Source organism: Bos mutus, chromosome 19 (assembly GCF_027580195.1).
Source record: "Bos mutus isolate GX-2022 chromosome 19, NWIPB_WYAK_1.1, whole genome shotgun sequence".
NCBI lineage: Eukaryota > Metazoa > Chordata > Mammalia > Artiodactyla > Bovidae > Bos > Bos mutus.
In genome coordinates, this window is record NC_091635.1 from 27189670 (window position 1) to 27206856 (window position 17187).

General features: G+C 45.7%; 1 protein-coding gene across 2 annotated transcripts; it reads left to right on the plus strand.

The window, feature by feature from the left end:
- The first annotated feature begins 2531 nt into the window (after window positions 1-2531).
- Window positions 2532-14611, plus strand: MSL1 (MSL complex subunit 1). Of its 2 annotated transcripts, XM_005898029.3 has the most exons (9): window positions 2533-3630; window positions 6128-6351; window positions 7380-7762; window positions 9669-9716; window positions 10169-10233; window positions 10868-10935; window positions 11322-11446; window positions 11612-11684; window positions 12077-14611. In XM_005898029.3, exons 1-9 carry the CDS (start codon window positions 2863-2865, stop codon window positions 12165-12167), a joined length of 1845 nt encoding a protein of 614 aa, XP_005898091.3. In that variant the 5' UTR covers window positions 2533-2862; the 3' UTR covers window positions 12168-14611. The 2 variants fall into 2 exon arrangements, with proteins under 2 accessions (XP_070245903.1, XP_005898091.3); XM_070389802.1 differs by lacking the exon at window positions 9669-9716 and having other exon boundaries at window positions 2532-3630.
- The last annotated feature ends 2576 nt before the right edge of the window (window positions 14612-17187 follow it).

The window sequence follows — 17187 nt, forward strand, 5'->3', positions numbered from 1 at the left end:
AGGCCCGGGAAGGAATTTAGAAGAGGTTGTGGGTTTACATAAGATAGCCAGAAAAGAAGGCTTGATGAAAAGACATTTACTAAAACACAGAAGCAATGAATAGGAAGGTATGTGAATATCTGAAGAAACAGTGACACAGGTGGAGAGAATAGCAAGTGAGCAGACCCATGCTGGGTGTGTGTGGACAGCAAAGAGGTGAGTGTGGCAGGAAGGGACTGAGTAAGGGGGAGAGTAGTAGGAGTCACCAGATTCTAAAAACCAAAAGGATAATTTTGTTTTTACTCCAAGTAAGATGGGAAGTCATGAGAAAGAACATGTTCTCATATCAGGTTCACTGTGGCTGCTGTGTTGAGAACAGACCTCAGTGGGGGAAGGCAAAGGTTGAAACTGAGGGGCTAATTACAATGTTAGTGCAATAAAAAAAAGGTGAGATACGATTATGGCTCAGATTATGGCTCAAGGTGGAAGTTGTGGAAATGTTGCAAAGGTGTATGTTTCTGGATATACATATTGAAGGGCAATGGTATTGAAGACTGACTGGATGTGAAGTGAGAGAGAGAGGAAGGCTATAGAAGCAGGATTTAGATGAGGCAAATTCAGGAGTGTGATTTTAGACACAAATTTGAAATGCCTATTAGAAGTTCAAGTGGATATGTTTCCTAGGCATCTGAATATATCATTTTGGAGTGAGGGAATGAGCCTAGGAAGAAGATCTAAATTTAGGAGTTGCCAGTATAGAGACTTGGGTTTGATCCCTGGGTCGGGAAGATGCCCTGAAGTAGGAAATGGCAACCCACTCCAGTATTTTTGCCTGAAAAATGGACAGAGGAGCCTAGCAGGTTATAGTCCTTGGGGTCGCAGAGTCGGACATGAGTGAGCATGTGAGCAGTGTAGAGATGGTATTGAAGGTCTTGACACTGAAAAAGATCACCATATTCTATATGCCTCCTGCCACACATGGCCCCCACTTAACTGGTATCCCTAACTCCAAATACTCCCTTTGCAGATCTGAGGCCATACAGTCTGGCAGAAGAGGGCTGTGGCTCCCTTGGCTTTTTAGCACATTCCCATCCATTTGTTTAAAGTTTGCAGTGCTTCATGCTCTGAGCTCACAGGGCAGAGGCACAGTTTCAATTAGAGGTTTTCACATGAGGCCAACTAATGTTAGTCATATCCATATAGACTGGAAAAAAAAAAAATCCCACCTAAACAGAAAAGAAAAATCAATAAAAACTATTTAAAAGTTTTCAAGGAGAAATTCTGTAAGGACTTGTTGGCTAAAGCTGCCTGAAAGGTTAGACAGACATACAAAATGAACACAGAGAGGACAAAGTGCTCAGCATACGTTAATACCCTAAAGTATTTCTATTGTCGGTAAAGGTAAAGATCCTTTATGAGACTTCCTTTGCCTCAGTCCTTCATGAACACCCCCAGAAGACGCTAGAAGTGACTTAACAAGTCTGGGGAGGTGGCCGTTGGGAAAGAACTGTTGGTAGTTGGCAATACTTCATTCTAGGGAGGTGGTGGCAACAACTCCCTAGGCAGCAGACATCATGGATTTTCCTCCCTCGGGGTACCAGAGGTCCCCTCCGTTTCTGGTCTGGGTCCCTTAGAGACAAAGAACTGCATTCTCTCCCATACAAGTGTGGGGTTGCTGGGGAGCACAGGGATAGAGGGGTTAGAATTCTATGCCCAGGAAACACCCACAAGCTCAAACAGAAACCTGCATCCTAACTCTGGTCCAGGCGGCGCGCGGGGCCGCGGGGCCCCTCCAGTGAGGGCCAGGCCTGTTGCCAACGTGCCCGGGAAAGGGTTCGCTCAGCGCAGGCCGGGTACATGGAGCACTCGATACACTTCCACGGAGGGCGCATCTGCCTCCCAAAGCCCCCTTCCTTCCTCTCAACTCCACTCTCTCGCGCTTCTCTCTCTCCCGGAGCCTCAGCATTCGCCTACAGCCCGTCGCCGCCCTCGCCCTTTCTTCCCTCCTCCGGACCCTCCCCCGGCTCGCCCCTCCTCCGGCAGCCCACCTTCACCCCGCCGCTCCGCGGGTTCCTCGGTCCTCGCCCCTTATTCCCGGCCTCCCCTCGCCGGCCCCCCGCGCCCGGGGCCCCCGCGGCCCCCTGCCCGCCCTCCTCCAGGCGACAGCGGCCCCTTTCACAATAGCGCGGCCCGCCTCCCTCTTCTCCGCTCCCGGTACACTCCCGCCTGCTTCTCTCCCGGCGCATGCGCCCTCCGGTCGGCGGCGGCTGCGGCTGTGGCGGCTCCGAGCGGCTCCGTTTTTTTAAAGGGAAACGCTGAGGCGTCGGGGGTGACTGTGGGGGAGGGGGACCCCGAGTCCGGAGACCCCCGGGTGAGGCGACAGACCCTCTCCCGTAGTAGGAGGGCTTTGGGCGGACCCATCCCTCCCACCCCCTCCTGAGGAGGAGGGGGGGAAAATGGAGGCTCGGGGCGGCTGAGGCGAGCTCCGGGGCGGGGGGCCGGGGCGGGGAAGGGGGGTGTGGGGTGGGGAGACGAGGCGGGCCCGGCCGGGCCAGGGGGGGCCGAAGCGAGCTCCGGGGATGAGCTCGGGGGCGGCTGGGTGCGAGCTTCTGCCTCTGAGGCGAAGGCGGCGGCGGCGGCAGCAGAGGCGGCGGCGAGGCCCCCATGGGCCGGCGGCGGGCCTCAGCCGCGGCCTCCACTTCTCCGCAAGCCGGCGGGATGGCGCCCGGGCCCCGGAGGAGCCGCGCTAGCCGAGGCCTGCTGCCGCGCTGCTGAGGCGAGCCCGCCAAACTCCCCTCCCCCTCCTCCGTCCTCGACCCCCCGCACCTCACCCCTTCCCCACCCCCTCCTCCGTCTCGGTCCCCGACGCTGCTCCGGACCACTATGACCATGAGATCCGCAGTGTTCAAGGCGGCCGCGGCCCCTGCCGGCGGCAACCCTGAGCAGCGACTGGACTACGAGCGGGCTGCGGCGCTGGGCGGGCCCGAGGACGAACCTGGGGCGGCCGAAGCCCACTTCCTCCCCCGGCACCGTAAGCTCAAGGAGCCGGGGCCCCCGCTGGCCTCCTCCCAGGGCGGGAGCCCCGCGCCCTCACCGGCCGGCTGCGGCGGCAAGGGCCGGGGCTTGTTACTCCCGGCCGGGGCGGCCCCCGGGCAGCAGGAAGAGAGCTGGGGCGGCTCGGTGCCCTTGCCCTGTCCACCCCCGGCCACCAAACAAGCTGGCATTGGGGGGGAGCCAGCGGCAGCCGGAGCCGGCTGCAGTCCCCGACCCAAGTATCAGGCGGTGCTGCCCATTCAGACGGGCTCTCTCGTGGCGGCGGCCAAAGAGCCTACGCCCTGGGCTGGGGACAAGGGTGGGGCGGCTCCCCCAGCTGCCACCGCCTCGGACCCGGCGGGACCCCCACCACTACCTCTGCCCGGGCCGCCACCCCTCGCGCCCACCGCCGCCGCCGGGACCCTGGCGGCCAGCGAGGGCCGATGGAAGAGTATGAGGAAGAGCCCTCTCGGAGGTGGCGGAGGCTCTGGAGCTTCCAGTCAGGCCGCCTGCCTCAAACAGATCCTTCTGCTGCAATTGGACCTCATCGAACAGCAGCAGCAGCAGCTGCAAGCCAAGGAAAAGGAGATCGAGGAGCTGAAGTCAGAGAGAGACACGGTACGGGAAGGGTTAATCTGCGTTCGGGACGAGGAGCGAGTTGTGCGCATGCTCGGGGGAAGGGGGCTGTAGGAGGTTAAGGTATCCCTGAGTTAGGGGTAAGGAGGTCGGCCACCAGCAAAGGAGTCTTCTCAGTTGCTGGGTCCTTGGGAGCCAGGCTCACAGACACGTTGGGTTTGAGGGAAGGGTTAAAGGGCAACCTCCCAGGAGGAGGGGGAGGGGAAGTTTCAGGTGCCAAAGGGTTAATTTAAAATGACAGCCCCAGACTTGTGGGAAAGACGTTGAGTGGGAAAGACGTTGAGTGGGAAAGACCTGATTTGTGAGGGGTTGAAAAATGAAAAGGTGGGATGCATATGTGGTTGCTTTATGGAAGGAGTTCAAGAGCTTTGCGTTAGAAATGCATTCTGGAGGAGAGGGCCATAGCAGCTGTTGCTCTAAGCACTGCTGTAGCATCTTTATCTAGATAGAGTAGTAGACCTTTTCATTGGCAGAGGGGTTGGGGTGACTCACAGTGGAATCCTGTTTTAGCTTTTTAAAATGATATTAGGAGAATCATCACCTTTGATTTCAGGGTTTTTTTTGTTTGTTTTAATAGGAATCTGAGTTATAAAACATGACTTACTGACCAGCTCCCTTGTATAAGCATGGTGTTTAGAAACTGGAAGGGTTTTAAGGCATCAGGGGAAATTAAGCTTATTAAATGTATTAAGTAGACCAAAATTTTTCCTCCTATATTAGAATCTTAAGATGTAGGGAAGTCATTTATTATTTCTTTGTACTTCTGAGGAGCATGACTATATGGGCTTGTTTTATTTTATTTTATTACCCTTGTAGCAGTAGTTAAGGGCACCTGATGTGTTAAAACATACTCCAGATATCAGGAAAGCTGTGGTGGTGGGATATTATAGTGCTAGCATACCTTACAGCTGCCTAAAAATAAACATGGTTTCTACAATTGTTGTGTTCAGGCTGCAGCAGTCTCTGTCTCTCCTCTCTCTCCCTCCCTCTCTCTCTCTGGCGTTGTGTGCGCCAAGGGCTGAGCAAGGGAGCAGAGGGCTATTCATTTTGTTTGCTTTCCAAATGAATCTCTTCAGGCAGCAACTGTTTTATTAGAGAATGCATTCTGCAAGGTGGGATGGGAGCTGGGGCCGGTCTCATTAAAATATTTCATGGTGTTGATTTGTGGAAGTTACTCAATATGGAGGTGGCACTGCTCAGCTACTGTACTGCAGTCTAGGGGTGTGATGGTACTGTAATTACAACACATCATGTCCTGACTTGGGGGGGGGGAGTGGGGAGAGGACGACCAGTGAAGGAGAAGAAATCAAGGAAATGTCATCCACAAACAAACATGCTTAAGTAACGTTAAAGCCGTGAATCAAAACAGGAGATGAAATGAGAGTGTGGCGGACAGGGGGCTCTCTGCTGATTGTGGTTTCTGCTCAGTTCCTGAGGTAATGGCCCTTTTGCAGATTTTCCTAGGCAGGAAAAAGTGGGGTGAGTTAAGGATAGAGTGTCAGTCTGAACTTGGCATTCACTGCCTCTGTTGTGTATTGCAGTCTTAGTGTTGCTTAAGCTTGTTTCTCTTATTCCAGTTGTTATTTGGCCTCATGAGATCTGTGCAGCTAAGTGGATATAATGAAGTCAACATTAATATCACTGTCTAACCCAAATAAAATTCTTGTTATAGAGTATAAGTAGCACAGTTGGCATCTTTTCTCAGAACATTTTAATGTGAAATTTTCAATGATGATAGACTTCCATTTTGTGTTTGATCATGTGGTCCTCCCTTTAATTATTAGAGTCAAAAGACTTTTCAATATTTAAATAAATAGGTGTAAGTTTTTCTGTTATCTCAAATGCAAAGCAATATGCGTATTTGATGATTGATGGGACTTATGGGTACTGGTTCTTTTTATAAGTTTTCCAAATTGAGTGTTCACATTTTAGGTGGCACCTCCCCATCCTACCGTACCCCCTTTCAAATAACATTGCAATCCCTAGCAGCACTGTGATTGTGTGAGCTTTTAATTCTGTCTCAATGTACTGTCTGCACTTTGCCCTTGTGTGTAGCATTTTTGAGTGGAAGTAGAGAGGATAGTGTTTGGAGAACTTCAGGGCCTCCTAAAAGAACATTAAGGTTAATTCTGGAAACTCCCAAACTGACTTGGAGCCACATGTTAGCAGTAGCAGAGACCATGCCATTTAAAAGGCATGTTGTGGCCTCTCCCGGTGAAGAGGATTTTTTTCAGAAGAATGAACTACAGATTCCCCATGTCCTTCCCCAACTACATTAGCGCCAATTAACCAGTGCACCTTGTCTTCTCTATTGTGATTAAGAAAATCTATTCAGATTATGTCTGCCTGTTAAAAATAAGTTGAATTGTTGTGGTTCATGGAAAGAGGCAGAAGACCAGACTGATTCCAGAATGGGGATAAGTACCTGTGTTTAATTTTTCTGTTTTTTAAGTCTGCATTTTGCCACTCTCTTTTTTAGCTCCTTGCTCGGATTGAACGTATGGAAAGGCGGATGCAGCTGGTAAAGAAGGATAACGAGAAAGAAAGGCACAAGCTGTTTCAGGGCTATGAAACTGAAGAAAGAGAGGAAACGGAGCTATCGGAGAAAATTAAACTGGAGTGCCAGCCGGAGCTTTCTGAGACACCCCAGACTCTGCCTCCCAAGCCTTTCTCCTGTGGGCGGAGTGGAAAGGGACACAAAAGGTGTGCTGATAACTTTCTTACACTGTCTGGACTTGAGGTCACTTGTTTGCAGTGACTGAGAGTAAGGGATGAGGACTTATGAATTAGTTTTAATACAACTGTATCTTGAATCACAAGGTCTTCTGCACTGAGAAACTGAAACATCCTTGTGTGGGCTATAAAAGTCTGTTAGGAACATTTTGGCCACAGTAATAATTACAGAATGCAGTATACATCATAAAGAGAATGGGCAGCAAATGTGACAGCTGAATTTCTTAAAACTATAGCCCTTCACTTCAAGTTAGGAAGTATTAAATTACTTCATTGCGTTAGACACTGGTAGATGTTAAAAATGTAAGCTCTAACTGTCCTTGGACTCGAAGAGATTAGTCTAGCTATAAGGATAGCATACATTTTGAAAACTCAGAATTCAATATGCAGATGGACAACAGTGATACAGACTATTAAGAGATTAATTATTGTGCGTTAGAACAGTGAAAGTTTAAGGAGGAAATGGATCTTGAAAAAGTATAGAACTTAGGTTGGTAAAAAAGGAAAGGAGATGACATTCTTGAAGTGTGCGTGTGTGTGTGTGTGTGTGTGTGTGTGTAGACTGGTGGGAGAAAGAGAATCAGAAGATAGCAAGAAAAAATGGTTGTAATTAACATGGTATAGGAATAGGGGGGTGGGATAAGACTGGCATCTGGTTGACAGGAGTGAAATAGACCACAGAGTAGAGGCAGCTGATGTTAGCTAAAGGATCTGGAATAAAATAGGAACCTTTTTAGATTTAGTAGTAAATAGAATAGTAGTAGAGGTGCTTAAGCATGGAAACTCACTTGTTCAACAAACGTTTACTAAAGGCTTATTATACATACTGTTAAGCATGAGGCTGTTCCTGCTCATGACAGCCAAGTGAACCCAGATATTTAGATACTTGAATACTGGTCATTTTGGAGCAAGCTAGTTCTCTTGCCCAAAATGTAATCAAATCAGATTTTATTCAAGAGTCAATAAAATTCTATAATGTTTTCTTCCCTATCTAATAGGAAATCCCCATTTGGAAGTACAGAAAGAAAGATTCCTGTTAAAAAGCTGGCTCCTGAATTTTCAAAAGTCAAAACAAAAACTCCTAAGCACTCTCCTGTTAAAGAGGAACCCTGTGGTTCCTTATCTGAAACTGTTTGTAAACGTGAATTGAGGAGCCAAGAAACTCCAGAAAAGCCCCGGTCTTCAGTGGACACCCCGCCAAGACTCTCAACTCCCCAGAAGGGACCCAGCATCCATCCCAAGGAGAAAGCCTTCTCAAGTGAGATAGAAGATTTGCCGTACCTTTCCACCACAGAAATGTATTTGTGTCGTTGGCACCAGCCTCCCCCATCACCGTTACCATTACGGGAATCCTCTCCAAAGAAGGAGGAGACTGTAGCAAGTAAGGCATAGAGAACACTTGCTCTTATACCCTAGTGGTGGCGGTCAAGCTAACAAGTGTGAAAATGCCTTTGGCATTTTTAAAAAAGTGCAATCAATAAAGCAGAGTTCTGTCAAGAATGAGTAAGTTAACAGCCAGAGACAGACACTGTGCAGGCATTGCAAATAGATGGAATTACAGCAAAATGTGCTCAATGTATTTGCCTGCTTACAACACTGGGAGATGTGTTTGCCAGTAAGTTGCTCATCACAAGAGCACCAGACTTGGGGGTGTAATCTCCGGCAACTTGCATGCCCTCTGAAAGAAGGGTTTTCTGTGCTGTGAAATGCATAGAACTTATACTTTGCCATGCACGACTGTTCCTGCAATTGATACTGTGTGAAACCTGGGAGGGTGGTCTTTGGGTGTTCTCAGGGGCCAATGGTAATTTTTGGGCTGGGGAGCCAGCTTGGGGTGGGGAATTTCACCTGGGCCTCCGCTCTTTAACTATATAAACATTTATCTGTATCTCTGTGTCCCGGTCTGGGGGGCAGGAGGAATCTGCCAAAGACCAACAGTCTTACTATATCTCACTATACTTCACAAAGGTTCTAAATGTGAAGAGTTTACTTGGATTGCAGTAGCCCATTGGTTGTTCATATATTTAAATAAAATGGTCTACAAACTATTTTTCAAACAATAAGGACTATCTTGGGATATCTGAGCTGCTTGGGATGGGTGTGGGGTATGGGACCTTGGTCTTCATTCCCTTTTTGTTCTTCATGGCTTCCATACAGAGATGCTTCCCTATCTCCTACATCAACCAGTAACTGGAATGTGCCTTCAATCGTGTAATGTTAGTCTATGACAGTCACTGTGGGTGCTCCGGGGTGATGGTGGGGAAGCCTTCTTGGATAGAGTCACAGTCCTGAGTTTCTACTGATGTGTCTTGCCCTCGTAGGGCTGGGTATGGGAATCCATTCCAATAAGACAAGAGCATTCTCCAGGCTTTTGTTTGGCTGTTCTGGTGACAAAATCAAGTGGGGAAGATAGATTACTCTTCTTCATTATCTAAAATTCATTAGGCCTTACATTTGAGTACATAGATAGACCAGGACCCTGATCTAGGTTCAGGTTTTTGTTGGTTCAGTCAGTTGAACAGGTTCATCCTTAATGGTTAACCTTCTTGCTGCCATGGCAATGCTGTGTAACAAGAGAAACCGTGAAGCAATTTCCCATCCGGGATTGAGAAATGGCTTGGTCCGGAGCTGTTCTGTGTGACTGGCTGTTTTTGAAAACCCTTTCTGCCGTAGTACAGAAAATTCCAAACACCTCTGATATTGTGGGTCTAGCAGTACAGACAGAGTCTGATTGGGGGGATCCCAGTCCTTTGAGGAGCCTGAGTTGTGAATAAATGTGTGAATCCTTATTCTGGATGCCCCTATTTCAAGAGGAAGTCTCAATGGCTTGTTCTAAGGAAGCCAAAGTCTTTGTGCATGTTGTTCAGGCTGGACCAGCAAGGTAGTTTGTTTGGAGGGAGGAGGGAGCTGTTTAAGAAGACTACATGTGTAAGTTTTGAGAACACTGATCTTTTATTTGAAAAATAGGGTCAACTTTTACTCACCTGCCATGTTCTGAGTTTAAGGTTTGATATCCTTGGCCATCAACTGTTGCAGGGAAACCACCCTAAATAATGAAGAAAAGAAGTCGTCTCAGTGTAAAAAAAAAAAAAGTGGTGGGCTTATTTTCTTTTCTTTTGTCTGTTGTTCCCTCTTCCCCTCCCCCGAGAGAAATTCTCAAAAGAGCAACTCAAAAAAAACAAAATGGCTTCCTAGTGAGAGCATCAGTGATGATCCTTTCCTCCATTTTGGGTATGGGCTTTTTTTCTTTTTACACTGAGATGATTCTTCTTTCCTGCATTATTTAGGGTGTCTGATGCCATCAAGTGTTGCAGGAGAAACTTCAGTCTTGGCTGGTGAGTAGAATAGGAATTATATTGACTGGGCCTGGGGTGGGGGCTGGTGGGATGGTGGATGGTTGGGAGTTGTATCCCCCATCAGTTGGATGGGGGAGAGTGAGATTCTTTGGTATGTGATTACACTGTAGACTTCAAAATGACTACAAATTTCAGTTGTTTTTCAGGAACTGCAATAGCATCCATTATATGAATTGTCAGGTATTGGTTTAGGGTTTTTTGTGATCCTGTGTTTGGCAGACTGCAATGGCATTTTAGGTTCTTTCAATACCATAGCGAGGACACTGAATATGGCTTCAGGTGAGGCCATAGAATGGATTCCTATCACTTGGTAACTTTGTCTTATCTGGGGAAAGACTTCTTGTCCTAGTGAATAGTAGGTTGTGTGATCTTGGATTTAAGGGTGGTTCCACCCCTCCTCCCTTTCTTTTTCTTTTTTTTTTTCTTTCCAGTTCCTTCTTGGAGGGACCACTCAGTAGAGCCTCTAAGGGACCCAAATCCTTCAGACCTTTTGGAGGTAGGTACCCAAGACCTGTCAGTAGAAGGGAGTGAGAGATAGCTAGAAATGGGGGTATAACTTGAATATGTCATCATAACTGTATGGATGGGTTAAATAGAATTCTGAAGCCAGAAGGTAACTTGAGAGATTATCAAGTCCAACTCTTTTGTTGTATAGATGAAAAAACTGAGATCTAAAATGGCTAAGTGATTTATTAAAAAATAAGTAGCTAGTGAATATTCAAAACAGAGCTAGGTTTCATGCTAAGTAGAAAAGTTAGGCATGTACCCCTCAGAAACAGAATTATATATTCCAAGCTCATTTGCCTTTTGAAAGCTTGATACTTACTTTAAACTCATACCCTTATAAAGTATAGCGGTAGGGAGGGTTTGTGGCAGTCTGAAGGGTTGTTTCAGTTTTATGTGACTTTCACTTTGGAAAGTTATAGAAATGATTTTGAAATACGGAGATTCTACAAGGGTAGGAGTGGGGATAGGAGTATGTGTTTCGTTGATTGTTGTTACCAGGAGTTTCCCATGATACCCATAGAACTCACAGACTTAGGTGAAAGAGTTTTTATTCCTGGAAGCTGGAAATGAGAATACATGTCACATGGTGATAAATAACTTATCAGCTGCTATTCTTTACACAGAACCTGGATGACAGTGTGTTTTCAAAGAGGCATGCAAAACTGGAGCTGGATGAGAAGAGAAGGAAAAGGTGAGGCTAGAGATGTTCACTGTGGGAACAGTTGAGCCTATAGGACTGTGACATCTCATCCCTGCTGAGGGGAGCCCAGGAGCTCTTAATACTTTTAAGTTACTGACTTCCTAACACAGTTTTGAAGTGGTTATTGTTAAAGATGTTTGGCCTCTTTTTCTTGTGGGGAACACTAACACATGATCCAGACTGCTAGACCTAAACAGCTCTTCCCTAATCAAGCAGACAGTTTTCTTTACTCCCTACTTCCCCGCCCCCCCATCCCCTCATCTAGAAGTCTCAGCCAGGATCTCCCTAGCATCTGGATTATATGAGTTGCCTTTATAGAGCAGGTTTTCAGTAATATTGGGTTTGTTTGTTTTCTTTGTCTGGTTTGTTTTTCCCAGATGGGATATTCAGAGGATCAGGGAACAAAGAATTTTACAGCGACTGCAGCTCAGAATGTATAAAAAGAAAGGAATTCAGGAATCTGAGCCCGAGGTTACCTCATTTTTCCCTGAGCCAGATGATGGTAAGTTTTGTTTATCTAAGAGAGTAAGTTTCTCGGAGAAGAAAAAGGGTACAAGGCCCAGGATACAGCTTGCTCTGAATGAATGTGGTATTTTGGAAGAGGTATAGTTGCTAGATATCTTCCATCTATGTCACTAACAAGGTCCCATCTGGCTTTCTTCCATAGTTGAAAGTTTGATGATTACCCCCTTCTTGCCTGTTGTAGCATTCGGACGACCGTTACCAAAACTAACTCCACAGTAAGTATAAAGTTTTTTTCGCTCTTCTCAGGTGGCTTGCACTTCACTTCGCTTTCAGTCTTCATGAAAGCTTCAGTATAAGGTGGAATAGTTGGCTTAGGGATAGCCATGGTTCTTTGACAAGTGAGGCTGCCTGGGCCACTAGCTTTTGCAATGAGAAGATTCCCAAGCCAGCAATTAGGAGGATTGCTTTTTGATTTAGAAATAGATTATTCAAACACTTTAATAGCACACCGTTGCTCTGACTTTGAGGCAAGAAAGACACTCCAAACTTGGGACTTGGGAGTCAGGGCTAGGAATGGTGAAGGATATACCATCTCTTTGACAGTCTCATGTCCATACCGAATTTCTTCTAGTCTTGCAGGTTGATTTCCTTATTCTTTTTTTGCCAGGAATTTTGAGCTGCCCTGGTTGGATGAGCGTAGCCGATGCAGGTTGGAGATCCAGAAGAAGCAAACACCTCATCGGACGTGTAGGAAATAGCTGTGCTGGCAAGAACCTTCTGTCTTCAGATAGTTGTAGCATGCCATTCCCAGGGAGTGGCAGAGACCTGTATATGTGACCTATGTCCTTATGTATGTTACCATTTGCTGAAAATGCCCTTCCATACTCCCCTGATCTTGGTTTTGTTTTCATCACTCTGATTTCACAAAAACTCTTTCATTGGGCTAATTGTGAATTGTGGAGGGTGATTGGGATTTCTTTTCCCTTTTTGGGGAAATGAGTTCTCAACTTAAATCTATAGGATGGCAGACTTGGAAGCTTCAGGGGTCTGCTTCTTTACATTTGCCTATGTTAAAGGGGTAAAAGGGCTCTCTTCATTAGACTTGTGGAAGATGAAGCAACCCCTGCCTTTAGAGTTGTGCCTGCATGGCACTCTTCTCGCCCCGTATACCCTTCCTTATAGTATGGGTATAGTGGTTTTTACCCTAAAACAAAACAAAATTTCACCAGGAGCTTAAGGACCAGATGAGGAATAACAAGTGACATGATGAAGCAAGTCATCTTCACAGGGTAGAAAAGATAATGGAGAGTTGGTTGATAAATATCTGAAAACACAGTTGTCTTAAAACTGTTTTGTGATACAGCCATGTGGGAAGGGATGTTTGGCTGTGATTATTTTCTTAAGTTAATGGGTAACTGAATTTCTTTCCCCACCCCTCAAGAATAAAATCTTCTGAAGAGAGAAAGAGGATGGTTAGTCTGGGGCCAGTTATGGCTCTAAACAAAAGCAGTTGGTGTTTGGGAATGGCATGCCAGATCCTGTACAGATGTCTTTGTGTCACATCACCTCTTGAGTATTCCTTAGTTGGGTTTTATCCTTTTAGCTGAGCTCTTGGTGGTGAGTTAGAGATTTAGGGAGGGTGGGGATGTATGTGGAAATAATGTGCTTCCTCTGGCTGGCAAATGTCTACATTTTGAAACAAACAGATGTACCTAATGAGCTTCTCCAGTTCATTTTGTAAAAATAGATTTGTATGTGTACCATCTTGGTTCCCCCCTCCCAACCCTCACCTCCCCCATTTTGTTAAAAAATTTCAGGACAGCACTCCAGGCCACTTTGGTCTCAGTGTAAGATCCCTGTAACTATCTGGAAGGAAAATAGAGCCAAGACCTCTGGTCTTAAATATATAGGAATTGCCTTTCTTTAGTCTTCAGGACTATTGTATGAAAACAAGTAGGGGTCTAATCTCCTAGAAGGTAGGGGCTTTTATCCTTGAAGAGAATATGTCCCCAGATTATTAGCACTTTTAGAGGAGAAGCCAAGGTATGTAGGGTGTGTGGCCGGCCCGACAGTGGAGCATGAGAGAATGGGATACCATTGTGGGAAGGGAAGAAAAAAGTTCCTCAGGGGCCTCCCACTGCTAAAGCTTTTTGTGAGATGTTGGTCTGTGCTCCCTGAGTTTGACTTTTAAAGGAATTACTCGGGCAGCACATGTAGTATTCTTGGATGATCTTGCTGCTCTTATTTCTCCTGTGTGTGTGTGTGTGGCTATGGGTTTTCATTTGTAACTCCATCTGCTTAGGAGAGTGGGCTCTCCACAAGGGAACCTGCTGTGAACTTCTTTGCAGCAAGAATGTAGAGAGAAATAGGACTTATTCCACTAGGGGCTCTCATCTCACACCTTAAGGAGAGGAAGGAGATTTCTAGAAAAACTAGGCCAGATTTTCTTTGTTCTCCATCATTTTAATATGGCAAACTGTTTGGCTTTCCTACTCTGACCTATGTTATGTTCCTTTAAAATGTGCCCAAGAAGAAAAAAGACCAGTCAGTGTCTCCTTATTTTATTCCTTGATTCCTCTCAGTTTCTTAATTTTCAGCATTTGTTGGATTCCTTTGGATATGGGTTAGCAGATTTCACCTTTGTTTGTTCCTACCCAAGGGACTTCCCAGATTCTGAACTCAAGTTAGATGAAGAGGAATCCATGAGGTGCTATTTGCCCAGACTTACGTGGATTCTAATTTTCTTGGTTTTCCCTCTACCTAGTATCTATTTTATTGCCCCCTCTTCTAGATCAATTCTCCTTTGATTTGGATATGTTGAAGTTTTTTCGAGGAGGTTGGAGAGTAGATGAGCAAAGTTCCAAGAGCAAAAAGACAGTGTGTCAGAGTGTGGGGGGAAATTAGTCTTGTTTTTTCCCTACATGGGATACAACACTGTGAAATTCAATCTTCAAGTGAAGGCCCTGCCGTTCTCCTAAAACATAGTTCTTTGTTTCTTTCTTTAACAAAGTTTAAGCTAGTGTTAATAAATTAAAAAAAAGAAATTGCTTGTCTGTCTACTTCAGCTTTGTTTTATGCCCATTTCATATTGTTGTCTGTGTTGTAATTCATACTTTTGATACCATTTCTGATGTGTAAAATTGGTTGTCTTGTAAATATCTTATAAAGAGTTCAACTGTAAATAAACTATTGTGGCTGTTAATTTTTGAACTTCTGCTTCAATTTATTAGATTTATTGGGAAGCATTAAACAATTTTGCTTGGATATTTTAAAGGACTAGAAAAAGATATCCACTTTCACAAAATAGAAAAACACCATTTTCCCTTTTATATGAGATACTAACTTCCATTTGTGTATGTACACAATGTATGTTCCATCTCTCTTTGTCCTGGGTTCTTCCTTACAGATAATGGGCAGTTAAAAAAAATAAGAGATGATAGGATGCTTGGTGCCTGGTGTCTAATTAATAAAACCTCAGTTGGAAGGACCTTATAGGTCATGTAGTCTGACCCAAGTACACGATTTCCCTCTGACAACATTCCAGACAAATGAAATCCAGCTTCTTCTCTAACACTTTCATTTTCTCCTGTCCAGTTTTCCCTAAATGTTAGAGAATTCTTCTTGTTGACAAAATCTAACTTCTTGTAACTTGAGCCCACTGGTTCTTGCTTTGCTTTCCAGGGTGACCAAAAAAAAAAAAAAAATCAATTCCTCCTTTCCATCAGATCAGATCAGATCAGTTGCTCAGTCGTGTCCGACTCTTTGCGACCCCATGAATCGCAGCATGCCAGGCCTCCCTGCCCATCACCAACTCCCGGAGTTCACTCAGACTCACGTCCATCGAGTCAGTGATGCCATCCAGCCATCTCATCCTCTGTCGTCCCCTTCTCCTCTTGCCCCCAATCCCTCCCAGCATCAGAGTCTTTTCCAATGAGTCAACTCTTTGCATGAGGTGGCCAAAGTACTGGAGTTTCAGCTTCAGCATCAGTCCTTCTAAAGAAATCCCAGGGCTGATCTCCTTCAGAATGGACTGGTTAGATCTCGTTGCAGTCCAAGGGACTCTCAAGAGTCTTATCCAACACCACAGTTCAAAAGCATCAATTCTTCGGCGCTCAGCCTTCTTCACAGTCCAACTCTCACATCCATACATGACCACTGGAAAAACCATAGCCTTGACTAGACGAACCTTTGTTGGCAAAGTAATGTCTCTGCTTTTGAATATGCTATCTAGGTTGGTCATAACTTTCCTTCCAAGGAGTAAGCATCTTAATTTCATGGCTGCAGTCACCATCTGCAGTGATTTTGGAGCCCATAAAAATAAAGTCTGACACTGTTTCCACTGTTTCCCCATCTATTTCCCATGAAGTGGTGGGACAGGATGCCATGATCTTCGTTTTCTGAATGTTGAGCTTTAAGCCAACTTTCTCACTCTCCACTTTCACTTTCATCAAGAGGCTTTTTAGTTCCTCTTCACTTTCTGCCATAAGGGTGGTGTCATCTGCATATCTGAGGTTATTGATATTTCTCCCCGCAATCTTGATTCCAGCTTGTGTTTCTTCCAGTCCAGCGTTTTTCATGATGTATTCTGCATATAAGTTAAATAAACAGGGTGACAACATACAGCCTTGATGTACTCCTCAAGTCTGTTGTTCCATGTCCAATTCTAACTGTTGCTTCCTGACCTGCATACAAATTTCTCAAGAGGCAGATCAGGTAGTCTGTATTCCCATCTCTTTCAGAATTTTCCACAGTTTATTGTGATCCACAATCAAAGTCAAAAGTGTCAAAGTCAAAGGCTTTGGCATAGTCAATAAAGCAGAAATAGATGTTTTTCTGGAACTCTCTTGCTTTTTCCATGATCCAGCGGATGTTGGCAATTTGATCTCTGGTTCCTCTGCCTTTTCTAAAACCAGCTTGAACATCAGGAAGTTCATGGGAAATAGATGGGGAAACAGTGGAAACAGTGTCAGACTTTATTTTTCTGGGCTCCAAAATCACTGCAGATGGTGACTGCAGCCATGAAATTAAAAGACACTCCTTGGAAGGAAAGTTATGACCAACCTAGATAGCATATTCAAAAGCAGAGACATTACTTTGCCAACAAAGGTTCGTCTAGTCAAGGCTATGGTTTTTCCAGTGGTCATGTATGGATGTGAGAGTTGGACTGTGAAGAAGGCTGAGCGCCGAAGAATTGATGCTTTTGAACTGTGGTGTTGGATAAGACTCTTGAGAGTCCCTTGGACTGCAACGAGATCTAACCAGTCCATTCTGAAGGAGATCAGCCCTGGGATTTCTTTAGAAGGACTGATGCTGAAGCTGAAACTCCAGTACTTTGGCCACCTCATGCGAAGAGTTGACTCATTGGAAAAGACTCTGATGCTGGGAGGGATTGGGGGCAAGAGGAGAAGGGGACGACAGAGGATGAGATGGCTGGATGGCATCACTGACTCGATGGACGTGAGTCTGAGTGAACTCCGGGAGTTGGTGATGGGCAGGGAGGCCTGGCATGCTGCGATTCATGGGGTCGCAAAGAGTCGGACACCACTGAGCAACTGATCTGATCTGATCTGATGATTATCTCTAAGTCGGTTCTAAAATTTTAGTAAGATTACCATCTGGCTCAGACGGTAAAGAATCCGCCTGCAATGTGGGAGACCTGGGTTCGATTCCTGGGTTGGGAAGATACCCTGGAGGAGGGCATGGCAACCCGTTCGCGTATTCTTGCTTAGAGAATCCCGATGGACACAGGAGCCATATTGGCTACAGTCCATCGGGCCG